We start from the raw sequence: 26,518 nt of genomic DNA on the forward strand, positions 1-26,518 counted from the left end.
GTGCCATCTGATCCTGAGGTCACGAATATTTCTTCATCAGATAAGCAGCAAAAGACACAGTTAAGCCTGTCAGCAGAATTGGGTATTAAAAAACTCCATGCTTGAGGTAATTCCCTCCCTAAGTTTATTCTTTGAGGTTCTGGTGCAACAGAGATTCTTTGCAGCACAAAAGCCAAATAAGAATTTCTATTCCTTATTTTCTTGAAGGGCTTAGGGTAGAAAGGAAATAAAAATTTGGCATCAGAGTGGTTTCTTTCTCCTAACAGCTTGGGGTAAAGGCTGCAGTTACAGTAGAGCTTTAACAAGTAAGCAAGTGTTATTAAAAATAACAGAAAAGTCAAGGATCAGTTGGGTAGGGAAACATCAGTACTCCTCACTGAGGGCAAACAGCATAACCTCAGTTACAGGTCCGACGAGGTAGGCGTGAAATTTGAATGCAGTCACAGGAAATGCTACTTTTACCCATGTAGGTTACTCTAGGACACAGACAGAATAACAACATGGGAGAGGAGGCAAAAGACAAGTCCTGTCTGTCCAATCCCTCCACCCTTTATTAAAGAAAAACAGGTGGGTTTGTTTGTTTTTTTTTTTTAGTTTCTTTGCCTTTGTCACTCACACTATCATTCTATTTGGGAATAATTCGAGACTAGCAGCATCATATTTATTCTTCTCACATGGTGATAATTAGTCTTTATAGGCATTAAAAAAAAAAAAATCAATTTTTGAGCTATCCAGCTCATTTAAATCAGTCTATTTCCATTATTCATAAGATAGCTCAGCAGAGACCTAGTTTTATCATCTCAGTTCTCTAAAGAGACTTCTCTGTAGTCAGTTGCCAAGGTCTGTATCAACTGTAATAGAAACCATCAGTAAGGAGTCAGGAAACAGGGCACACCATCAAAACCTTTTGTTTCACCTTCAAGATCCATCTCTCCAGCTCCGGGTCTCCATAACGGACTCAAAAAATCTCCACAGGAAAAGAAGGGGAGGAAGGGGAAGCATCGCATCAATTCACTGCTTTAGTTTTAGTCCTCAATCATGCATTTGAAGAGAGGAAGATCTGAGGAACTGCCTTGAAACTTCAAGTCAGTACTTGGACTTGATACAGCTCTAACTGTATTCCTTTACTCTTTGACAAAACCAAATCCAGCCAAAAATCCAGCTGCTGGAAGAGAATCTCGTGCTTATGTCCACATCACATATGAGATGACATTGACAGGCTTCACAATCCTGCAGAGTTTAGGAGCTGGGCAGCAATAACTGGTGTGCTATAACAGCACTGGTGCATATATGTGCCCATGTTAAGGTTTTTTGCTGTGTATTGATTGAATACAAAAAGTCTCAAAGTGCAATTCTATGAAATTTATTATTTAAATAGTGGATGTGCTAGTTATAAAAAGGTGACTGGTGTTAAATATTTAATTCCATTTTCATAGCATCCTCAGTCTTTACAGTGTCACTTCTTACCCCGTAAGAGTGCAGAGCAACTTACAAAACGTACAATAATAATTGAATTTTGGATTATGCAAAACAAACCTTTGATACATTTTTCCCCCCCTTCTGCCCTAATATTTGCAATTATCTTCTCTTACAGAGGGACTTTTTTGTTCCACGACCTAAAAGTAAAAAAAGAAAAGAAAGAAAGACTGAAGTTTGCATTCTGCCTCCAAACAATATGTCAATTTGCTTCTAAAGAAAGATAGACATAAGTATTGCCTTTTCCTACTGCAGGCATTGATGGTCGATATTACAATTATGTACTCGACTTCCCAGCAAGAATAAACTCCACATGAGTAGTGTTGGGCTTCAGAATATCCCAGTATAACAGATAAGAGTTCCATGTGAAACTCACAGCACATTCTCAGTGTGTTCTTGTAACTACTACATTGAATGTATCCAAGAAACATCAACTATTTCTGGGACAAATAAGAAATATTTTGGGATTGTGCAAGTTTCCTGGTTGCTTCTACTAAGAACTGATCAGCAATTAAAGAAACAATCTGGCTTCAGGACTGACACCAAATTTTCACTAATAAGACACTTCAGTCTAAGTTTGTTTCCAACCTTGCAAATACAGGGAAGTGCAATCCTCTTTTTAATATGAGAAAGAGACTATTTTTTACTCAAGTTCACTTTACTATGCTAGCTTGTTCTTTTCCAGAAAGAAATCTGATCTTTTAGATAGTTTCCTGTATGTACAGACCCCCTTTCAATTTATAACCTTTTCAGACTCTCACACAGATACACAAAAGCATAATTATTACTTAATGTAATTTTTTCCCCATTATTTTTCCCCATCTTCCTCCAAAGTAGCAAGAAGTTCCTGCTCCATAAAGTTCTTAAGAATTATCTATATGCATTTGTGTTGTATCAAAATACAATATTTTGGTTGAGACAGATCTGTAGCTTAAAGAAAAGGATATACTGCCAAGTGACATAGGACCCAGCACTTTAAAAGCATAGAGCAGTCTGAAGAGCAACTAGACTAAAACAGTAGGTTTTGGTGTGGATTTCCTCCCCCATCCTTACCTTAAGCAAAGAGAAGGAACCTAACCTGGTCAAAGCTACACTGGTATTCATAGCAAGGTGACTAAGTGCACAAAGTTTAGCTTTGCCTTTTTTTTTCCCCCCACCCCTTATCTTATCCACATATGTAGCATTTGCTGTTATTTCACAAGCTGTCCAACATCCTTGCAGTTCAAACAGAGAAAAATTAATTCCTGAGAGAGTAATGAAAAAATACTGGTAACAGTTATTTTTGTAGCTTGCCACTGTATACTAACCTTGGTGTATACTGTATTTAGGCATCTCCCACACTACTTCTTCCACCTCAAGTCTTGTGTCCCTGCGTTTTGAAGGTGGCTTGCCTATTCTTTTCTTCTTTGGTTTAACCAAAGGTGGGCATCCTAAATAGCGAGATACAACTGGTGTTATTTCTCCAAGACAAATTTAACCTTGTCTTTCAACAACTGGCCTGTGATGTTCCTCTTTCTCCCTCCCTTCTATGTGGCTATTAGCTGATAAAATTGACTCTACACATGTCAAGCAAGTCTTGTACGTCTACAATATTGAATCATTGTCTAACCATAATTCTGGATGCATTGTATATTGGGTCATAATTTGGATAGGTGTTAGTATGGCAAAAAAGAACCCAATGAGAGTTGGATAATTCTGCTCTAGCTCACTGTCTAAGTGTTCAAGGCTAGTTGATAGCTGTCCAAGTGATCCAACTCATCCACTGTCTTTAGAAAACTTAATCCTTCAGACCTGTAAAGTTATGCACCACAGGTACACTCTTCAAGAAGCCAAATTTAGCATATGATATTACTGCTAAAAAATATATATATCTATATTTCTAGCCAACTCCCCTTACTTGCAGGAGCTTAAATTTAATTTGAAAAAACAAGTCCTAATATAGGCGACATTTTAAAAAGGATGTGATTTTACTATCACTTCTGAGGTATCTGTTGGCATGAACAGCATTCAGAAAACACTGATTCCTGCTTCCTAACACTGTGATAGCTTCTTCAAACTACACAGGCTGGAAAAGGAGGAGGAGAAAGCAAGGAATAACACGTAGACCAAACATCCTCAGTATGGTGGACCATCTGTGACTTCAAAGAGATAGAAGAAACATGCTGAAAGTTAAAAGTAACAAAATTATTTTAGAACTATTATCATAATTTTATGAACTGTTGTAGAGGAGCTAAGAACAGTGCTGCTAAAGTAAAATGTTTTCAACTTTTATAGAGCAGTCTAGAATAAAAAGGACCCTACAACACTGGAGTCTGTGGATAGAAAGCCTCCAATGCAAGATGCAAATAATCCCAAACCCCAATATGCTTAAGCAAGAAAGCAATGCAGAGAGAGAACTCTGAGGAATACACTCTAAAGAATAGTCTACTAGGCTGTTGATACAGAAAATCTGATACATATTATCAGTGAACTGAAGAGAAGCGAGTCAGTCTGTACTGAAAATAGCTTCACACTCCATTATTGGATAGACTGATCCTGAGATACTTGAAGGCATGTGACCCAGGAGAGCAGCACTACAACAAATGCTAGAGCTGTTCCAGGCCTTTTTAGCCACCAGAATGCTTGTAGCAAGTGTGAGTAGAGCCCTTCCCAAATCTTTGTTCGCAAAGCCTAGCCATGATGATGATGATGATGACACCAAGAAACACTCTTAAAAAGCATCCAAACCAGATCTGAACTCCAAGTAAATATTAATTGTAAAGAACAAACATTCTGCTTCAGGAGTTAATAAAAAAGGTATTGAAACTATCTAACCTTTTACTTTGCTAGAATATTTGATTTCTTCATCTTTTCCTTGACGAGATCACAATGATTTGCACTCAGTCATCCTTTAGCAGCATCAGGGCAACTGTTGGCCTATGCTAGTTTCCCTGATCATTTGCCTATGTAGCTACCACATCACTCCCTATATGTTTTACTCAAACATAAGATCAGAAGATTAGGAGCTACCACTGCATATGCACTCAAGAGAAGCATTATCTGGGTAAAGATTTAATATTAGAATTTATGGCAGTAACAGCTTTACATAAATAAAGGCTTCACTTGGCCACATCAAAGCATTTGATGCTTTGATTTCCCATAATACCTTTAAAAAACCCCAAAGTACCTATAATGCATTCTGTTAGGGTTTGACAAGGCTGTAAATATGCCCAGGATGTACTGACTGAGAGGCATTTCATCAATATCAGAGCAACAAGAATTAGTTTTATTATTTTCAAACCTCATCCAAATATCATATGCTTGCTATTTTGTACCATATCCTTTTGAATGTTCCTTAAGAACAAAAGCACATTGAGGAAGTTGTACCTTGGTCTTTGCTCTTGGCTGGAGGTGAGAGACTACCATGTATTTGGCTACTGAATTTGGGTTTAGCACCACTTCTAATCCAATACTCTTCAGGCAGCATCCCCACGGTCTCCCTTAGCAGCCTTCCTAATTAAAAACAGGAAAAAGTTAATTTAAGGTCAGTATTCAGTTTTGCTAATATACTGTTTGATCCACAAGCCAGAATGCAAATCTAGCTACTGGATCTAATTGTAGGAGTCTATTGAAATAGAAACAGTTTTCTGAAGGCCACACTTGACAAAAATAAGCCACTTTAAGTCTACAGATTTTGTAGAAAGAAAAAGTTTAAGAACAGTAAGCCTGTTACTAAAAGTAAATATAATGGTTGTCTTTCATAGTATAAGACTATACTAAACAGCAGCCACCTACTAAGGTGCCCACATAGCTGCTTATTCTCAGCTTAGATTAATCTAATTTCTAACATCTACCTTTGATTAAATAAGATATTCTTTTCCAGGTCAAATTTAATAGTTTCAGACTGCTTTTTCTGAAAATACAGCAAAACTTTTGTTTCTAAAAAAAAAAAGCAACAGCTGCTATAAAAAAAAAAAAGGCAATGATTTGACTCTCCTTCTGCAGAGAAGTTATACAGGGTATATCCACTGGATTATGATGAACTTAATCCTGTTTAGTGCACCTAGCATGAGTCTGTGATAGGAGAGTCAGCCTGTTTGTATAAACTTAAATGCAGAGCTTCCAATATATTAAGCACCAGTAAACATGTAGTTCAGATGACCTTAAGCTTTTCAAATTAATAAATTGCCACTAATGCCAGAAAGTGAAGTATATCAAATCTGCCTCAAAGGAGAGTTTCTGCACTATTCTCTGGTGGTTGTGAAGATGCAGAATCCTTATGCAATAGGTTAAAAAATGCAGCAAACTCCTTCTGGTTGAAAAAAGTATTTTGCAGGACATCTGGCTCTAAGCCAAACCTAAAGCTACAACATCCTCTAATCTTCCCACTGGTTCAAGCTACAATTTGCAACTGCAATTAGGTGTTTTGTGTATGCTATTAATCAGCACTTTGTCCTCAGCAATTAGCTTACCTCCCAAGAATTTCCGTAGCATTCGCTGGTGCTCAAGTCCTTCTCTTCTTGTCATAGGCCTCTTTCTTCCGTAATACCCAGAGTCACTATATACAACTTCATCTTGGTCTTTCTCCTTTGGCTTGTAAACTACACCAATATTTTCAACAAGCCCACTCCTAGTTTTCATTTTCTCTTGAGCAGGCCAGCTAATTAATTGTGCTGGTACAGCATTTTTAGGTGGTTTCCAAAGCACTCTCCGGCCAACTTGGTAGAAGCTTCCTTTATTTGGTGTCAAGATGCCATATGGAAGGGTTTCTTGAAAGAAATACTCCATTTCATCCATGTCATCATCCTCATCCTCCTCATCCTCTCCATCTTCATCGTCCTCTTCACCCTTCACATAATATTCTTCAGAGTCCTCAACTTCTGACAAACTTTTAGCTGCTTTTTTGTTGAGAGAATTGATTTCTTTCCTGCTAGAAGATCTTGAAACAGCTCCCAGCTTTCTACCTTTACTGGAAGCCTCTTTAACCTTAGTGGCTGAAGAATTGTCATCTTGATCATTCAAGGTGTTCATCTGCTCCTTTTCTACCGCTTCATCTTCATTAAGGGACCCACCACTTTTAATTTTCTCTTTCTCCAAGCCATCTGTACTTTTCTGAGAAGTATACATGCTCTTCTGAAGCACATAGTCAGGGACAAAATAAGACACTGGAGCATTATCACTTGATGAGCCTTCTTCTCTAGAGGACGTGTCATCAGAAGAAGGACTGATTACACTTTGACACTTCCTTTGTGGCAAACAAATGTCATAGTTTGTAGCATCCTTCTCGATTGATTTGTCACACCAAATACTTTTACCTGTCTGGCTTTCATTGATTGCTCTGTGGCTTAAACTCAGCTTTTTCTGCTGAAAACTCAAGTCACTCATTACCTCCATATTAGATGGAAGTAGTCCTGCTTGTTGAATAGAGCCTGCAGATTTTTTAGTGCTAGATTTCTTAGCTATTACCACATCCTGTCTTACCACTGGCCTCTCTATGCCAACAGATCTTGCCAGCTCTGTGATTTGTACTGCCACGGTTTCACCTGGGGGGGATTTTGCCTGTTGACTTGTATTTGCTAGCTTTTCTGCATCCAGCTGCACTTCGTTATTTTGGACATCTTTTTCTTGCACAGCTTCAGCACCCTGTTTTGTGGGGACAACAGCTTGTCTCTCATCTAAGGTCGCTCCTGGCACCATTTGCCTCCTTTCATGAGGGCCATATATCATGCCTTCACATGAGCTAACAGAAAATAAGTCACATGGCACTATGTTCTCTGGGACTGATTTACCACTTGCCACATCATACAAAGGGATAGTTTCTTTAAAGGATTTCCACAGTTGAATAGCTGGAGAGCCATTTCCATATTCTATCCTCACTTCTTCCTTCTCAAAGGCATAGCTTCCAGTAGGAAGATTTCTATACTGCGTAGAGCTGGCAGGGTCCTTGTTATGAAACTCTCTGTCTACCACAATGGAAGATCCAGATGAATCTTGTTTCTCTGAAGTACTTTCAGTCTCTGTACCTATACCAGAAGAAACACAGGCCATATTTCCTGCATCACAACCTTTCGTTTCTGTACGGATATCTTGATGCTTTTTTTGCTTGCTTTCAGGCTGTCTAGGATCAGTCTGTGTTTCTTTTGTCTCCGTTTTTTTCCCAGGGGTATTATAGTGTCTAAATCTTGTTGCATGATAAAACATAGGGGAAGGTAGGGCAGCATTAAAATAAGGCCTTCTGTTAATTCTTGCATGCATTGGATGCTGTGGAACAAAAAATCCAGGGTACTCATGGAGCGCAACAGAATAAAACGGCAAATATGGATTTCCACTTCGGAAGCCTAGACATTGGTGATAAAAAGAAAAGACAAATATATTTTCTTTCTGAAATAAGTCATCCTGATAAATATTTACTTGCATACACAGGGACAGCTACAAGATCAGACACATTGTTAAATAAAGCACTCCACCTTTCAATGCTTGGAAACAAATCTGGTGCAAAAACTCAGAGAGAGTTCCTTGTTATGGAATAGCTTATCTGGACACCTACACTTTAACCAGAGCTTGATTTCATTCCTTGGAACATTCACCACTTCGTTTTCTGTACCTGTGTTTTTTGTTATTTCATGGGATATTGCTGTAGCATTATCTTTGATAAAGACAGCTCCGGATAGAAGTTAACGTAAGTATAGCGCTTACAAGATGTATTTAACAATACTTCTCTTATAATTATTTTTTAAATAATTTTTTAGGCTTACATATATCCATACCCATTGTGTACGCATGTATGGAACTCATATATACACGTGCACATTAATTGCTAGGCATGTTCTAGAGCTCTGTGTCTGCAGGATGACCATTACTTAATGTTTTGCTTAGCTTCTATTCTCCAGGAACAGATGCTTTCTACCACAGAGGCTACATATTTAAGTAATATTTAATAAATCAGATTTTTGACAACTGAAGCATTACATTTATTTTCACTTAAGCTCCCAAGAATCCCATTAACATAAGATACATATTTGTTTCCTCTGCTCTAGCAGTAACTTACTAAGCAAAGCTGCCACAGAGAGCTCTCATTTACCTTACCTGGAGCAGGTACATAATATGGACTGTATCCATGGCTGAGGTACCATGGATTTGGATAAGGCTGTTGTGCTGATGGCTGAGCATAAAAAAAGGGTCTTGAGTGGCTTGTGGAATATGATCCACTTTCTGAAGTTGAGGCAGTATTCATTTTTCTTTAAACACTGAAAGAGATAAATGATCATTATCAATCACTTAAAAACTGCACAACCTAATGATTTTTTGCTGTCAGAATTTAGCAGACATTCCTCTCCCAGCCCAAAGAAACCAGATCCTTCCAAAAGAAAGCTACTATCTTCCAAACAGAAAGTAGAAGACTGACATTGCTATCAAGGTCAAATATTTCAGTTGTCCTTTGCTAAGCTAGCTTTTATATGCAGCTTTCAATATTAGTCCTTCAAGCCAACCTTATAACATGCTTTAAAGACAGAGGACAGTCATAGAACTTTAGTAGTCTTAGATGCATGCATCCATAAGTAGCATCCCAGCCAATTAAAAGAAAAAGCCTCCAGTCATTCAGCCCTGAGGAAGAGGCCACCAAAAAAAAAAAAAAAAAAAAGAAAAAAAAAAAGCAACAGAAGGCTTCACACTATCAGACATTTAATGTTTCAGAAAGAAAACGCTTTTTAATGCTAATACATATTGTTACACATCACAATAAGAATTCTATTAATTCAGGATTTGTACTTTATAATTTATTAAAGAACAATGATAGCTAACATAGTAAACCAAATATTTCAGTGACACCACACTTCCTATGCTTAAACCAAGTGATAGGTAACAAAAACAACCCCACCAAAATCCTCGTGTAAGTTTGCATTCAGAATCATAAAAAATTCACAAGATGGAACTTCCTCCCACACTTATTTCTTCAGTTAGCTAACACACTAATCTCAGCCCATTCCTACCCATGCAAGTGATACAACCCTACCACACACAGGTTATAAAAAAGCATATAAGAAAATCAGAGAACACAGAAGATTTGGTGACTGCACAGAATAATAATAATAATAAAAAAACAACACCAGCTCAAATCTGTGGAGAATTTAAGCACTTTAAAGTTATAGGAAAAATAATTCAAGACCTGTTACAAACTAGCACACCCTTCAGCCTAGAGTTTCAGAATACTTTTAGGAACACTGGAGCCCTCTTCAGTTTCCATGCAGGGTGGCCTGTCCAGCTCTTGAAAGCATCAAAAAGCCTACACACTCTCCTAGGCCAAAGCTCCCAGAATTATTTTGACCTTTCAGAGAGACAGTAATGTAGGGAAAGAAAATAACCCACAAAAACAATCCCCCCCCTCCAAAAACTAAGCTATTCCTGCCCCCCTCAGAGCCCCTCAAAACTAAGGTTGCTGCTCTTCACAGCCCAGGAAGAAAGTAACCACGTTCTCTGCTTACCCTCTTTATGGCAGGCAGCTGCTACTTGTCCACTCCCCCTCCCACCTGAGGCTTATTTAGCAGTGACGCAGGGGACCTTTTTCAGTCAATGTGTGGGAGGAGAGTCAAAACATGAGGGTAGGAATAATGGTAAAGGCCTTCAGCTGGTGTACAGAAAGCTGGCAGTCTCATCTTGCAGATGTTTAAGCTGCATCTCTAAGTGAATCTGGTATTTCCCTTTTGTATGTTGGAACTTACATTTAAAAAAAAGAAGGGAAGTATTACCAATCTTCTGATTAAATCTACTGTTAGAGACACTTCTTGTAGGAAAAAAAATCAGACAATACAAGGCCAAGCTTATATTTGTTTCCAAGGTTTGCCAGTTGTTCAGTATGGAGTAAGGGGAGCAATGCTTTTCAATCCTGACATGGCTAAGTGGGCTGAGAAACGTAATGTGCTTTCCATATGAACAGGAGAAGCACTTATTGCAGTACCGTGTACTCCACCGTGTATGACAGGAATTCATGAAATGTGAGGTTGCAATTTGACTCTGTGATGGGTCTTTACAGGAGATGAGAATCTGAGTTGCTACTCTGGAATTCCACATCTCCAAATACTCAGGTATTGTGAGTGCTCAGGTACTGGGGCAGGTGGCAGGAGAAGAAAGCACAGTGCATGAGCTATGCAGGCAGGTGAGTGGCTAAGGAAAAACAAAGAGGTACAGATGCTTAGAGATTGTTTTCATTTCTGTGTTGGGAAATTCACAAAACCTCTGGGTTTTTTTCTTACTATAATGTTCTGATTAAACATGTTCTTTGCACCAAGACACAAAATATAAAATGCCTGGGAAGGATGACTGATTCAATCCTCAGAGACCTCCCCAGCCAAAGCTTGTCCTTTCCAGTGATGGCAGTGCTTGTACCTAGTGCAACCAGCCACTTGTAGTGACAGGACAAGGAGTAATGGGTACAAACTGAAAGAGAGAAAATTTAGGCTAGATGTTAGGAAGCCATTCTCTACTGTGAGGGTTGTAAGAAACTGGAACAGGCTGCCCAGGGAGGTTGCTGGATACCCTATCCCTGGAAGTGTTCAAGGCCAGGTTGGATGGGGCTTCGAGAAACCCGGTTTAGTAAAAGGTGTCCCTGCCCATGGCAGGGGAGTTGGAACTAGATGATTTTTAAGCTTCCTTTCAACCTTAACATTCAATGATTCTATGACTCATGTCAGATGTTTTAAATCCCCAGCTCCTGCATCCATCATACTTCCACCTTTTTGAAGCGAAACTCCTAGCTTTTCTTTTGGTGAGTGGACCCAAAGGGAAATAAAGAAAATAAATGACACTCACTAGCTTTAAAAAAGTTGCATTTATCAGGATTTTCCTTTCCCTCGGACCTCCCATCAGCCTTCAGAGTCAGAATCAGAGTCACAGAATCAGAATATTCTGAGTAGAAAGGGACCCACAAGGATCATCGAGTCCAACTCTTAAGTGAAGGGCCCATATGAGAATAAAACCCGCTCCTGCCTCCCATGCCCCTGTCACTTCCTCTTCTCCTGAGGCAAGCTCCAGGCCCCACAAGCCTCAAGTGGCATTTGCTCAAGGGCCAGCAAACCTGTGCTTGGCCAAAGGACATTCCAGGATTCCAGGAGGGCCAAAGGACCAAAGGCAAGTTCCAGAGGGAAAAGGAGGCACTGGAATGTAAAGTGGACATGGCCAGGCTCAGCTTGCAGGTGGATCCCAGGGGGATGAAGCAATGTTGGGAGGCAGAGCGGGACATGGCTGGGCTGGGCCATAACCCTGAAGCCTGCAGGCCTCCAGGTTGCAACAAGTCTGGGGCACAAGTCCTATGAGGAGAGGCTGAGGGAGCTGGGGTTGTTTAGCCTGGAAAAGAGGAGGCTCAGGGGTGACCTTATCACTCTTTATGCTTCCTGAAAGGAGGTTGTAGCCTGGTGGGGGTTGGTCCCTTCTCCCAGGCAACCAGTGACAGAACAAGAGGACATAGCCTCAAGCTGTATCAGGGGAAGTTCAGGTTGGATATGAGAAGGAATTCTTCAATTCAGAAAGGGTGATTAAACATTGGAATGAACTGCAGAGTCACCATCCCTGGAGGTGTTGAAGAAAAGACGGGACGAGGCACATAATGCCACAGTCGAGTCGACATGGTCGTGCTCGGTCATAGGTGGTTTTTCCAACCTCACTGAGCCTGTGTCTCTGCGAGTCGCTCCTCCCAGCAGAGGGCGCCGGGGGGGGGGGGGGGGGGGCGCTCCACGTCCCGCGGGAAGCGCCGCTGTCCCGGCGCGCGGGCAGGGGGCGCTCGCGGGGGGAGAGGGAAGAGGAAACCGGGGGCGGGCCTGGCGCACGGGGCTCGGCGGCGGCGGCTCCCCGCTCCGCGCATGCGCACACGGAGCGGGCGCGGCGCTCCGTAACGGCGGGGGGGGGGGGGGGGGAAGGAGGAGGAGGAGGAGGAGGAGGAAAAGAAGGGGGGGACGGGGGGGCGGCAGCAGCGGCAGCGCCTGCGCGCCCGGGGGCCGCCGCCGCCTCCGCAGCCCGGTAGAGGCACCGGATCCGCCGCCGCATCCTCCTCCTCCTCCTCCGCCCCGCTTCCCCGCGGCCAGGACGCCGAGGCAGAAGAGGAAGCGGCGGTTGGAGGTTTGTCCGGGGCGGGGAGGTGAGAGATGGCGGCAGCGGCGGCGCTCCCGCGCTCGCGTCCCGCCGCGCCGCGGCCGCCGGGCCCTTCGCCGTCCCCGCGGGGGGAGTGGCCGCCCCGAGGGGACCCCAGTGCCGTGGAGGTCCGCGGGGGGGGGTCTGCGGCTGCCGCTCTCCCCGCCCGGGCGGGCGCGGCTCCTGCCTACCCCCTCCCTCTCCCCGCGACCTGCGGCCGCTCCCGCCCGGCGGCGGCAGCCCCGGGCCCGCCGGGCACCGGCGGAGGGGACGGCGGGGACCGCCCTCGGGTAGGGCCGGCTCCCGGGAGAGGCCGGCGGGGCGGGAAGGTGTCCCCTTCTTTCTGGGAGAGGCAGGAAAGGAATTACGGCGGCGGGGGGACGGGACGGCGCACCTGGGCATCGGGGAGAGGGAAGAAATGTGTTTCCTCGCCTGTAGTCTCATGTCGGCGCGTCCCGCTGGCGGGAGGAGGCTGTGACCTCGGGGCTGTAATGGGAGGTGGGCAGCGGGGCTTCCAGGGCTCCCCTTGGGCTGAGCAGGTGGGGATGTCTGCAGCCTCGGTGTTTGTGCTGGAAGTGCTTGGAGGCACAGACCCGATGAAGCCTTCGAGGAGAGCAGCAGTATGTATAGTGGCACTGCCGTTTCCTGTAGCTGCCCTCGCGTTTCCCTACTGATGGATCCAGTTGTGTTCGTGTATACGCTATTGGTACCTGCGGTGGCCGAGGGAGGACTTCGGTGTTTATATGGGGATTCGAAATAATTCTTAGTAAGCTTTTATAGACTACATATATACATAGTATAGCTTAGAAATTAGTCATCTGCATGCTTAGGATTTTTCCGGTATTTAGCATTATTTCTGCTAGGACAGATACCTGCTGCTTTTGAAAGAACTTAAATTACGATTTAGAAATGGATTTGTGCTGTACTTAGCGAGTTTGTTTTTAGAGGTTTTATTGCAAAGCCACATCTTGGCTTTCTACATCATCTACATCTACTTTGTGATCATAGTGGGCCTGAAAGGCTGTGTGCTGTTGTGAGCTCACCTAGGGCTGTATCTACATGAATTTTGTTTGGATTATGTATTTAAGAGGTTATTAAAATACACACTCAACTTAGTTCAATTTCTCAGAAATGTACCTGGAGAAGTGGGTAATTTTTAGTATTTAATATACCCAGATGCGTAAATTGTGTAGTCTCATGATTTGAGTATAGATGTCGCACCTCTTTCCTAATTATTTTTGCGTGTGGAGTAGAAGGGCCCATTATACTCAAAGATGTGTAAGTAGCATCTTGCAGGAACAGACCAAAGAGGAGGAAAAGATGCTGCTGCTTATTTAGTATTTTTTTGACTACATTTTAGACAGATGGCTGTTTGTGCTTGTTTTTTTTTTCCGAAAGCAGGCTTTTTTTGTTTTGGTCATGTGATTATGAAACAGACCAGAATTGGTGCAAATCCTAAAATTTCTCTTTCTTTATTTTGTGGCTGTTGCGCTTTGAGAATAAATTTTATACGCATGAATATGACATCCATTATAAGACTTAACCTTTCAGGAACTAACTTACAATTAATTAAGCTACATTAATTATTAATCTAATTTCTTAATGTAGAAATGCTTGAATTTGTAGTTGAACATCATGTAGTGAATATTTAAGGGACTAATGCATACTTGAAAACGAATTTAAGTTGTTAAATAAAACAGACTAACTTCATTAATGTACTAGAGTCCAGAGAGAAAAAAACCCCCACCGTTCTGTACATCCATGATACATGGCTGAATCTTACTGCAGACATCTATGGCCCACTTTTTTTCAAAGGTTAATTTCCCAAAACACATCAAGTCTTTCCACAAAACAGAAACACCCTTGGGGATGGAAACTACCTGTGCTCACTGTAGAAGTCCAGTTGCCAATTTAAGCTGTTGGTTTATCTGGTGCTAATTTTCTTTCTGAGCAGGTATTTCCTTTAGTGTATAACTTCCTTTAGGTGCAGAAAAACAGGAAAGAAACTGGTAATGAGGAGTGCGTTGTGACCAAACATGTTGTTAGCATGGAGTCTGACACTTCCAGTCTCTAGCTTCTGCATAGTTTCAGAAAACTCACCTACCTCAAAGTTGTAACCTCTCAAACATAATAGGTATGGAAAACAGTAGTAGTTTCCAGGTGAATAGTCATTTTCAACATAACATTGTAGGAATGAATCTGTCCTTGTCTTTTGTGAAATTTTACATTGTTGCTTTATTAGAATCTCCTTGATGTCCTCGGTTTTCTGGACTGCAGTGCTATCAAAGACACCTTTGATGGCTTTAGAAGAGAGGAAAACTTCCAAGTCTGGAACTGCTTCATCAATTACCTATTTCTCTCTCACTGCCAAGGATGCAAATTTGATACATTAGTCAAGAATCTAGAGCTTCCAACTTTCTTTCTTTCTTTCCTTTCTTTCTTTCTTTCTTTCTTTCATATCAATTTACAGAATTGATTCTAATCAGTTTTAATACTCGCATTTCCCCTTGCTATTAGCTGGTATACTAATTTCGTAACTCGGAATATCCCGAATAGGAGCCAAGTGTTAAGGTGCCTGAGCTTGGTACTTGCGTTGCTAGCTGGGAGGATTGCTATCTCCACACACGAATGCTTGTTCAGGTCTGAATTCTGACGTTTTATTATGTTAAAAATAGTGAATGACTCAGTTCTTTAGACGTGTTTTTACTTGTGATTTTTATGAAGCTGCCCTTGGATGGAAGTAGGAATTTGATTAAAAGTGCACAAGAGTAGTATTTAAAATTCTTTTTAAAATTAGTTAAAACTAGATTACATAAATTGAAGTCCAGGGAGATAAGTTTTGATTGTTGTGTTTCTAATTTTTCTTCCAAACATACGGGTTTATTGAAGTGTGAATTGTAGTTAGTGAAGTTAGAATTCAAGAGGTATTTAGATGGCTGAAGATGCAGATGGGGACCTGTGACACTTTCATAGATCTTCTAAGTGTTTCCCAGCATTTTATGGGAAGTTAGGCATCTAATCTGGCAGACTACTTAATGGGATTTTCAGAAGGACTTACTTCTTTTCCCAGTATCAAAATATCTAAAAAAACTACAAAACAAAAGAGAAATTGCATGTTTATACATCTTTTGCCCTTCTTATAATTTGCAAAACAATAAATATTTGTTTAAATGAGTCCAGTTGAAGATTATTGTATCTATATATCTTATATCTTTCCCTACCAATTAAATTGGAAATAGTCAATATACTTATTCCATGTTATACATTAAAGTATAGTGTTAACGCTGCCATGTATGTAGTGCAGTATATATCTCTGTTTATCAATCTTTGCCTGACCTCAGAAAATAAACAGATTCAAGGAAGGCAATTAATAGCCTATCCCATAACTCATTAACATTTGATGACTAATTTTTTGAATGGTCTCATTCAGATTTGAAGTACATGAACAAGTGTTAACAAGCCACCTCATTAAAATTACTTAAGCGAAAAGGAATAATTACTTAAAAAGAAACCCTCTTATCAACGTGTTACTTAATGTTGCTCTCCAGCTTGACAGGAAGTTACTTTGTATCACCCGGTGATAACTTGATTTCATTGGCAATCCAGCACCGCTGTGGCCTTCCAGCAGCTACCTGCCCATCCAGTTTTTAGAGAGCCGGCTTCCAAGAAGTTGCCCAGAACAAAATGGTCACTCCAGTGACATTGTTGAAGGGGAGAGTCTCATTCATAGAAACTTGTACCCAAGGATTATTTTTATTCTATGAGAATTCCAGTTTAGGATATTGAACTAACTTCAGCCGTAGATCTTTTCATCCATAAGTCAGGAATGTTCACTGCTGTGTGGCCATTAAAACTACAGCTGACTGTGGTGCGTCTGTACACATCTTCTCTAGTCCATAGTTTTTTTGTTTAGCTGATATCCAAGTGCTTTATCTGAGATCCAAGCCAGGTACAGTGTGGTGAGAGAGATGTTGGGTTGGGAAAGAGCTGAGCCTCTTGTGTTTCTCTGTTGGAAGTTACTACGTTGGCAGCTTTGGACAAGCTGCTTTTTATTGCAGTGCCTCAGTTTTTCGGCCTCTGAAGTGAGGAGAATATCTCCTTTAAAATTGTTTTGAACTCTTCACAGAGGTGTGAGAAAGGCAGGCAATCTTGGATGACTTTCCAGGTACTATATGATGTTCCTACACTACTTATCCTATTGTTTTGAACAGAGTCACTTCTCTTGAGCAAATGACGATATAAATGAGAGCAATTTTGGAACAGAAATTCAGAGATCCTTGATGTATGTATTGTTTTCCTGAGGCGTATGGTTCCATTACAAGGGAATGGGATGCAACTCCAGACTTTATGACAAATGCCGAACTTTGTTCTTTGGCAAATGGTTATTGTTAGCAGCAAAAAACACAGGGTGGATGTGGAAAACAGGAACCATGTACCTAGCATGTTCCTACTACGCGCACCTCCCTGGAGCACATGACAGATGGTTTCCTGTAAACCAAGGACTCCAGCTTTGTAAATGTATGGTTCAAAGGTGATTCACATCACAAAAATGTTCAGCAACAAGACTCCTGTCATCTCCTCAATCTTTTCTGCTACTGAGGGTCGTACTCTAATGTACTGATTATTTGTAGTAATTAATTTCACAGTTTCAACTCATCTTCTGCTGAACAGGTCTGCTTTTTCAGTTATTGACTGTCAGCCGCACGCTGCCAAAAACTTCTTTAATCTTACTAGCAGGTGTATATCCATTTCTCCATGGCATCCTTGGCTGGTTCTAGTACCTAATGATTGCATTGGTGCATATTAGGTTCGTTCTTATTTCCTGTTCCTGAAGAAATACTTGTATTCTTTACAATTACATCAGTATAGGAAGTTATGATATCAGTGACTTCTTTTGCTAAAGCTTAGTATTACTGATGGTCTGCCCCAACAGATCTTAATCCACCAGCTTGTATTGTTCTTGAAACTTTACTCCTGAGCCAGGAAAAACAATGCTGCAGCGAGACCTGGGATACCAGTAGAGCCATGAGCTATTTATTTCGGCGGGCCCAGCACACTTAGGAAGTCGGTGTTTCTCTGTAGCCATTTAAAGTTCAGCGCAAAATCTGTCAGTGGATTAGGTTGCATGGTAAGCTGTTATCAGATAACCAGGATGGTGCTGCAGAGACAGGATGTGTATGAATTTGGTGAAAAGAAGCTGTGACTTGAAGCAGAAGGTCATTGCTTTAAATGAGCAGTATCTTTGTGTATCCTCAATATACTTGTGGTTCAGTGACTTCAGAGCTTACCTGAAACTTGAAGGGCTGAAGTCAAGACTTGTGCTAGTATCTGTTATAGCAGACAGTAGTCTCTACTTCTTTCCCCAAATATTAACATCTTTTCTGTTTTTCATAATTAACTGCGTCCACCTGAACAAACAGTGAATGTTAGGTTTGACTATTTGGACTGTTTTCCAGTTAAACAACCAGAGAAAACTAAGAGTTTGCAATTCCTGTTCGTGTATATTTCTTCAATGATGAAGAAAAAGATGGGTGACACTAAATTAGTACTAATTAAAGTGGCATTAATTAAGCATATCTGTTTCAAGTGAGTGAATCTTGAAAGACAGCTGGTTTTGAATTGTATTACAGGCAGTGTTGAAATACCAGATCTTTGATATGGCTGGCAGATATTTCTACAGCCTTCATCTTGTACTAAATCATGTATTTTTGTGTGGAATTTAAAGTATGTAATTTCAAACAAGTTGTTTCTGCATTCTCTGTTCATCATGAACTATAATGATAGTGATGTCTTAGACACGAGATAAACATGTGCCTGGTTATTCCTCAGGTTTGGAATGCAGAAGAACAGTGCAAGATTAAATAAATCTGAAAGTATTTGATAGCTGTGGTACTCTGGTGCTTGTTATGATGGTAATTTCACTGTCACAACTATCTCATTCTTAATTATGTTTTTGTGTCCACATGGAAGATAAAATAAAACCTGACCCCATTTTTAAGAGGAGGAGAAATGTCCAAACAAGTAAATAGGCTTTGGTAGCCACTGTAGGTGTTTTGACTCCTGCTATTCCAGCATCCCTTTGCTTCTACTATTTTCTTATTTTTTGTTTCCATTGTCTGCAGCAGTCAGGCCTACCTGGCTGTATGGAAATAATTCAGAAGTTAAAAACTGGGATGTGAAATATTAATAGGTGAAGCCCTTCTACAAGAGAAGATGAATCAAATAAGCATTGGGGATATAAGTTTTTAGGGTTTTTTTAATTCCTATTTGATTTTGCTTGTTCTCTAGTAGAACGCCAAAGGCGAAATAAACAGTTTGATGGTGACGATGAGAGTTTAGTTGGAAAACTAAAGTTGCAGTTGAAGAAACTGCATTTATATTTTTAGTGGCCCGGTATTGATAAGCTTTAAGTAGAAAAAAACAAAGAAGTGGAAAAAGTAGCTGTTTATCAAGGAAATGGGGAAAAAAAGTGGCTGCCTTATCAGTGGTTGAATGAAATTCACAGGTGTACTTGGTGGGAAATCTGGGTAATTCTTTGAAGAGGAATAAAGTCTTACTGAACCTTGTTTTAACTCTCCAGCCTTAGAAGCTGTGTTGACAAAATAAATTATTTTAATTTGTGAGTCTAGGTCATATGAGAATTAATGTACAAATTCTAATGCTTTTCATTTCTTAGATACTTTTGTTGTTTAATTTTTTTCCTACAAGGATTTCAGTGCAAGTAATTAAGTAATAATTTAGAAATGTTTGTTAAACAATTAGTTTTAAGGGGGTAACTAAGAAAGGTTTTTGTTAAAGTGCTAATGGTAAATTATTTTCCTGCTTTCAGTCACTCAAGTGCAGCCACTGATCACGAGATGTTGCCACGAAATCTACCTCAGACTTCACTTTTGCTCACTCAGTTGCTGCGTCATAGATCTCAAGAGGAGCTCTGCAGACACTCTTGAAAGTCTCTGAACAGACTGTGACATCAAGTTAAAGCATGATGACCTAACAGTAGTTCAAAGTCTCAAACATTGATTCAGCAGTTCAAGATTAAACTGCCCTTTTTTATCAGTATCACTTCCGAAGGCTACAGACCTCCTGCCATTTCTTTCCTGGTTACTTCAGAATATTCAGCTGACCTTTCTCTGTTGAAAAGATCTTGACTTTTCTCTCTGGTCCTGGAAATATTAAATGGAATACAGTCATGTCTACCCAGGACGAGAGGCAGATAAATACAGAGTATGCTGTATCCTTGCTGGAGCAGTTAAAATTCTTTTATGAACAGCAGTTGCTAACTGACATAGTGTTGATTGTTGAGGGCACTGAATTTCCCTGCCATAAGATGGTTCTTGCAACGTGCAGCTCGTATTTCAGGTAAGTATTCAAACTAGGCTCTGTTAATTCTATAAAATTTGTGATACCTATTTTTGAGTGTAATATTAATTAGCAATGTGTTGCAGAGATTAAAGATCAGTGAAGTAAGTAAAAAGCCTAAATATCCTTACTTTCCAACACCAAAATAGTAAAATAAAATTTCTAGCGTCTTGTGACTTAACTCTAGATAAGTATTGTACTTTCTTCAAGAAGTGTGGGGGGAAAAAAATCACACTTGTGATGGCTCATTTTCTTTAGGGAGTTTGAGTCTGAATAATCAGTAAATTTCTTTTTCTTCATGCCGAATCTTTATAGTATTTAATCTATTTTTATTTCCCCAGGTAGGATAACAAGGGATTATTGAGACTTGCCTATGGGAATTCCATTATCGTGTTTAACTGTAGTTTCTTAGCAGAAGCATCTGCTACAAGTAGGGGTTGCTGTGCAAGTTCATGGCTTCCTTTTCTGAATCATCTGCTTTTCTGTGCTCAGCAAAGATGCCAGAAACTCTTCCCTTGTTTGAGAGTCTTTTGGTTCTTTTGTTTCGTTTTGTTTCATGCCCGTCCCTAGATACTGTTGAAATTTTTAATTCAGGAGCTCTTGCTTCCCAGGTGTCCTGTTTCTTGTCTTTTGAAACGCTTTTTAAATAAGATACACTGAGTGCCACCCCTTTTTGCAGATACATAGTAAGACCTTGATGATGAGGCACCATGAATTTTCTGCAGTGATTAATCATTTTTTGTTGGCAACACAGTATAATTAATCTGCCTGTCTGGAAGGAATTCTGAAGCTTGAAACTAGTCTTGGTGACATCCACGCATGTTTTACCTTCCTGATGCATTGTGGAGGGATTATAACTTTCCTGTTTAATCACAGAAGGCTTTGCAAATTTGCTTTTCTTGAGATGGGCTCGCTGTACAGAACACATCTAAAATGTTTTCTCTATTTTGTCCTTTCTTGTAGAAAACTGTTCAAGGATTAATTTATTAATTTTTGTTGCTGCTGGTTTTTGTGTTTATTTTTTCATCTCGGATGAGTCTGGTCCAATTTTTAGCAACAAGTATTGTGTGATCACTAGATAATGATTATTACCATTGGCCTTGTGCAAATGACATAGTTCCAACAGTTTGTAAAATAACAGCCACTGGAAATGGAGCCAGATTTAATGTGGGTGGTTAATCATAAGGTTGGAAAGCTGTCATGAGTCCACACAGTGTGCTGCATCAGAATGTGCAGTCAAATCTCTTATTCATATGTGTTTGTTTATTATTTATGGAATGAGGTTTTGGCACCGGTTAAAAGAAGTATCAAACTTGTGGTTTTGTCATGTTCTGCTTTTCTTCTCTACTTTGGTTTACAAAAAGATGCTCAGCTTCCTAAATTTAGCTTTATTATGAAAAATTGATAGCCCTGAAGGAGGGGGAAGAAAGGCAGAGCATCTCTTGGTGTGATCCAGCCATTGTGTGTGATTGTGCAGCCAGCCTACCTTCATCTTTGTGCCTGAACGATGTGCAGCCCTGCTCCAGCACAGCCTGCTCAGTAGTGCATAAGCATCAGCTAGAGCCAGTCTCCAACAACTCCCTCTTCCTTTCTGTGAGAAATGGGGATGGGATACTGTCTTTGTATTGGATGCTTCCCGGAATGGCTGTGCATAGGGAGTGTATCTCCAGCTTCCATTCACCTCTACAGCCAGAGGCAAGACTAAAGAGTAGATTCTTTCTAACTTCTCTCGTACCTAAAAACCACCCAAATAAAGAGCCTTGAACTGAATTTTCAATACAGCCATAAATACCAAACTTGAATTAATATAAAGCTCTTAAAACCAATGTCCCCTGTTTTAAGAAAATTGACAGGTATGTGGTTTATAGTACGAGATTCCAGATAGTTCTTACCTGTGTTGCAATTACAATACCAGAGTGGGCAATAGGTGCATAAAACATTATGGAAACAATAACCATTTTTTAAAATTGCCTTTCTACTCTTTTTCAGGGAGGTGTAATGGAAATACTTATGTTTTTGTTTGGGGGGTTTTTTTCCCCCAGACCAGATCTAATAGGTTTTTCTGTTATTGATTTTTGTCTGCAGACTTGAAGTTTACTGCATGTTATGATGAATGGTATATAAGAAATAATTCATAGAGTGCTAGTCCTTGCTCCATTTCTCCTCCTCCCAGAGGAGCATCCTTTTTGATATGACTTAGCTCAGTCCATTACATAAATCTGCTTCCTTTGTTTTAGAATCTAAAATCTAGCTGTAGTACATTACAACAGTATTTTCTGGAGGGTGTTTCTTCCCTCTTATCACCTATCGTAGAAAAAGGTTTAAATTGCATTATTAAAACTCCAAAGTCATTAGTTCTCTGATGATTAACACAGAAGAGTTCTCTTGAATATAAAATATTTCTACAGAAGGCATCGATGGTACTTTTAGAATGTTCTGTACAAATGCTTTATCTTTAATATTAGATATTAGCCTGAGGTAAATACTAAACTCCTGCAAACAGGCAAGCAAAAAGACTGTTCATCTTTTGGAGTGTAATCACCAAAGACTTACAGGTGACTGTAAATTAAGATTACTCACTGTTGATCCTTGTCCTAATATGTATGTTTCTCCTCAGAGCCATGTTCATGAGCGGGCTGAGTGAAAGTAAACAAACACACGTACACCTGAGGAATGTGGATGCAGCCACTTTACAGATTATCATAACTTACGCATACACGGGTAACTTGGCAATAAGCGACAGCACAGTCGAGCAGCTCTATGAAACTGCCTGCTTCTTACAGGTAGGAATGTTTTGAGTATGAAATATCAGCTTCTAATCTCCAAACTGTTTCACTCTTTGTCTTGTTAAATGGTCTTTCCTGTTCAGTCATTTCAAAATACTTGTGTTCAGTTTGCTCAGTATAGAGAGCAGATGCTCGTCAAATACACTTTATGTGTCCATCCCTCCTTGCATTACAGTCCCTGTGGAAGGTGGAAGTAAACCAGTGCACTTCCAACTTTTAGAAAATTAGTTTCTCCGGCAGACGTAGTCACGTGGTGTACTTCATCTGTATGAAGCAGTTGAGTGAGTCACCGCTGTATTTTTGTGTATATTGAGTATTCCAGGCCTAAACTCTGTTGTTCAACACCAGATGCAGGTACTTTCACGTGCTGCTGGTACACGAAGGCATACGTTGTATGCAGTAATACTCCTTGTGTTTTTTCTTTGCATTACAGGTAGATGATGTGTTACAGCGGTGTAGAGAATACTTAATCAAAAAAATTAATGCGGAAAATTGTGTGCGTCTGTTAAGTTTTGCTGATCTCTTCAGCTGTGAAGAGTTAAAACAGAGTGCTAAAAGAATGGTGGAGCACAAGTTCACAGCTGTGTACCACCAGGAGGCTTTCATGCAACTGTCACATGATCTACTGATAGATATTTTAAGCAGTGACAATTTAAATGTGGAAAAGGAGGAGACAGTTCGTGAAGCTGCTATGTTATGGCTGGAGTACAACACGGAATCACGATCACAGTATTTGTCCTCTGTTCTTAGCCAAATCCGGATCGATGCACTTTCAGAAGTAACACAGAGAGCCTGGTTTCAAGGCTTACCACCTAATGATAAATCAGTGGTGGTGCAAGGACTGTACAAATCAATGCCCAAGTTTTTCAAGCCCAGACTTGGCATGACAAAAGAGGAGATGATGATATTCATTGAAGCTGCTGCTGAAAACCCTGGTAGTCTTTACTCGTCTGTCTGTTACAGCCCACAGGCGGAGAAAGTTTACAAACTCTGCAACCCTCCTGCTGACTTGCATAAGGTTGGGACACTTGTAACTCCTGATAATGACATTTATATAGCAGGTGGGCAAGTTCCTCTGAAAAACACAAAAACCAATCACAGTAAAAGCAGCAAACTGCAGGCTGCCTTCAGAACTGTGAATTGCTTTTACTGGTTTGATGCGCAGCAAAACACTTGGTTTCCAAAGACACCGATGCTGTTTGTTCGTATAAAGCCATCCCTGGTCTGCTGTGAAGGATACATCTATGCAATTGGAGGAGACAGCGTCGGTGGGGAGCTCAACAGGAGAACTGTGGAGAGATACGATACTGAGAAGGATGAGTGGACCATGGTGAGCCCGTTGCCTTGTGCGTGGCAGTGGAGCACAGCAGTGACAGTTCACAACTGCATTTACGTCATGGCACACAACTTGATGTACTGCTATTTCCCCAGGTCGGACGCGTGGGTGGAAATGGCCATGCGACAAACAAGTAGATGTTTTGCTTCGGCTGCTGCTTTTGGTGATAAAATATTCTATATTGGAGGACTGCACATCGCCAGCAATTCCGGTATAAGGCTCCCAAGCAGTACTGTAGATGGGTCTTCCGTAACCGTGGAAATCTACGACGTGAATAAAAACGAGTGGAGGATGGCAGCCAATATCCCTGCCAAGCGCTACTCTGACCCCTGCGTTAGGGCCGTTGTCATCTCTAATTCCTTGTGTGTCTTTATACGAGAAACCCACATGAACGAGAGAGCCAAGTATGCCACCTATCAGTACGACCTGGAACTCGATCGCTGGTTTCTGAGGCAGCACATATCGGAACGGGTGCTGTGGGACTTGGGGAAGGACTTCCGGTGCACTGTAGGAAAGCTGTATCCATCTTGCCTTGAAGAGTCCCCATGGAAACCTCCAACATATCTCTTCTCGCCAGATGGAGCTGATGAATTTGAGCTGGATGGGGAGATGGTTACTTTACCACCTGTATAGCTCCCAAATTAGACTGCACAACTGAGTCTATGCTCAGTTATAAAAGAGAAAAGAAATGGCTGTGAAAGAACATGTCTGAGAATGGGAATGTCAGACCTGTCTTTCATGAATTGTATTTTTATGCCCTACCTAATAACACTTGCCGCCATTCAGTACGAATAAATGAAATGAGCAGATACGCTTCCATAATCTGAAATACTATTATCCGATAATTGAGAAACATATATGTATATCATAAGCTTAAGCATCTGACTTGTCTAAAGAATGAATTCTAGTTCTATGAAGTCTCAGTTCAGGAAAATTAGCTTCAGAAAAAAAGTAGTTAATGTTTCTAGGATGATGTCTCAACTCTTTTGAAAATATCTTCCAGTTATATTTGAACTACTTCTGGATATTCTACTTAAGTGCTAGTTATATAACTGTCAGTGTGGCCTAATAAAAGGACTGTGCTGCACTCTACTTAATACTAATATCCATGTTGGTATAGTAATGCCATTAAAAGAAAAAGAAACAAATCCCATGGATCTACCTGTGGTAGGAAGGGTAGATCTTCCATTGTATGGTAACATGCAGGGCAAAATGACTGCAGGTTCAGTCAAGCTGTATGATGAGGTGCATGTGTTCTATTTTCACTAACTTATACCTGTCTATTTAGAATACAGGTCTTCCAAGCAGCTGGTAGATTACCAGGTGTGGACTTAAGTTGCTGGGCTTGCAATAGGAATTGCTAGCCCTCATAGTGCGGGTCTGTGTGGGGCTTTAATCAGTAAATGCCTCCACACTCTGTATTACAGTAACATTGGCTCATGTATATTACTTCCTGCTGCTGATGTATTTTTCCATTGTAAAACAAAGTTTTAGTGTGGATTAACCAGGTCTTTATTTTCTGTTAATTTAATAACAAGCATTACTGTAGTGTGACTGTGTATAGATATCCCTTAGCTGTCAGGTTTTTTACTTCGGGGGGGGGGGGGGAGAGCAAAATTCAGGAATATCCTGTGCTGTGTGTGCAGGAGAGCAGATGACTAGTGCTGCTCTGGCATTAATCCCAGGAACCACTAGCAGTAGCGGGGCGCCGCCAATCTAACATGAACACAGGTGCTTCATGACAAACCTTACTAGCATGTTCAGCTGCATCATGTTCTGGCACTGTATTTTGAATGACATTAATTTATTAAAAAAGATTGAATCCAACTGACTTTGAGTGTGCTTTTTGGTTGAAATAGAGCTATGACACCTTCCCACCACATGTGCACTTGAAAGCAACTTGAAATAGTTAAGCCTGGAGATGAGTACATTAAGTTGCCTGTGCTCACTAGTCAGCGAAAGCTGGAAATTAGGTATTCAAGTCAAACTGAGGATTACACAGAGCTTCAGTCCCCTGCTATCATATTTATAAATCAGCACTCCTCCAATCATGGGACAAATTCTGCCCTACTAAAAGTAAAGAACAGCAGGCAGTCAGGAGGTAAATGAGGAACCTATTCCATAAATTCAGAAGATGGCAGACCTATTTTCAGTCTTGATTAATCAAATTTATTTACTCCTTTGTCCGGACTGCCACTGGCTTTTCCCAAATTCCATTTCTTATTCCATTAAATACAGTTGCAGCTTTCAACAAAGACAACACCTGTGTATTGTTGGGACTAGGCCTCAAGTGGCTTTACAAAGTTTTGCCTTGTACAATTATTAACGGTTTTGTAAGAAACCTGCCTTATATAAAAACCCTTCCTTGTGCTTTGGCATTTTGTGTCATGTGGGGACTTATAGGACCCAGAATAACAATGGCAAGCTACCAATTTTTTAAATTTTTTTTTTTAAGAAGGTG

The 26,518-nt window shown here is 40.6% G+C and overlaps 2 protein-coding genes across 6 annotated transcripts; one reads left to right on the forward strand and one right to left on the reverse strand.

Annotated features, from left to right (window-relative positions):
• Window positions 1-1,391: 1,391 nt before the first annotated feature.
• Window positions 1,392-13,066, reverse strand: LOC116790008. 4 transcript variants are annotated; one of them, XM_032694465.1, is made up of 7 exons: window positions 12,971-13,066; window positions 9,939-10,170; window positions 8,542-8,702; window positions 5,928-7,793; window positions 4,843-4,968; window positions 2,784-2,906; window positions 1,392-1,616 (listed from the first exon to the last, which is right to left on the reverse strand). In XM_032694465.1, the coding sequence occupies exons 3-7, from the start codon at window positions 8,687-8,689 to the stop codon at window positions 1,579-1,581; spliced, it is 2,301 nt and encodes a 766-aa protein (XP_032550356.1). In that variant the 5' UTR covers window positions 8,690-8,702; window positions 9,939-10,170; window positions 12,971-13,066; the 3' UTR covers window positions 1,392-1,578. The 4 variants fall into 4 exon arrangements, with proteins under 4 accessions (XP_032550356.1, XP_032550347.1, XP_032550365.1 ...); XM_032694456.1 differs by lacking the exon at window positions 12,971-13,066 and having other exon boundaries at window positions 9,939-11,017; XM_032694474.1 differs by lacking the exons at window positions 9,939-10,170; window positions 12,971-13,066 and having other exon boundaries at window positions 8,542-8,760.
• On the forward strand, window positions 12,395-25,884 carry KBTBD2 (kelch repeat and BTB domain containing 2). Of its 2 annotated transcripts, none has more exons than XM_032694500.1 (4): window positions 12,395-12,564; window positions 19,406-19,935; window positions 22,553-22,718; window positions 23,155-25,884. In XM_032694500.1, exons 2-4 carry the CDS (start codon window positions 19,766-19,768, stop codon window positions 24,688-24,690), a joined length of 1,872 nt encoding a protein of 623 aa, XP_032550391.1. In that variant the 5' UTR covers window positions 12,395-12,564; window positions 19,406-19,765; the 3' UTR covers window positions 24,691-25,884. The 2 variants fall into 2 exon arrangements, with proteins under 2 accessions (XP_032550391.1, XP_032550399.1); XM_032694508.1 differs by having other exon boundaries at window positions 12,429-12,583.
• Window positions 25,885-26,518: the final 634 nt, after the last annotated feature.

This window comes from Chiroxiphia lanceolata, chromosome 1 (assembly GCF_009829145.1).
Source record: "Chiroxiphia lanceolata isolate bChiLan1 chromosome 1, bChiLan1.pri, whole genome shotgun sequence".
In the NCBI taxonomy this organism is placed as follows: domain Eukaryota; kingdom Metazoa; phylum Chordata; class Aves; order Passeriformes; family Pipridae; genus Chiroxiphia; species Chiroxiphia lanceolata.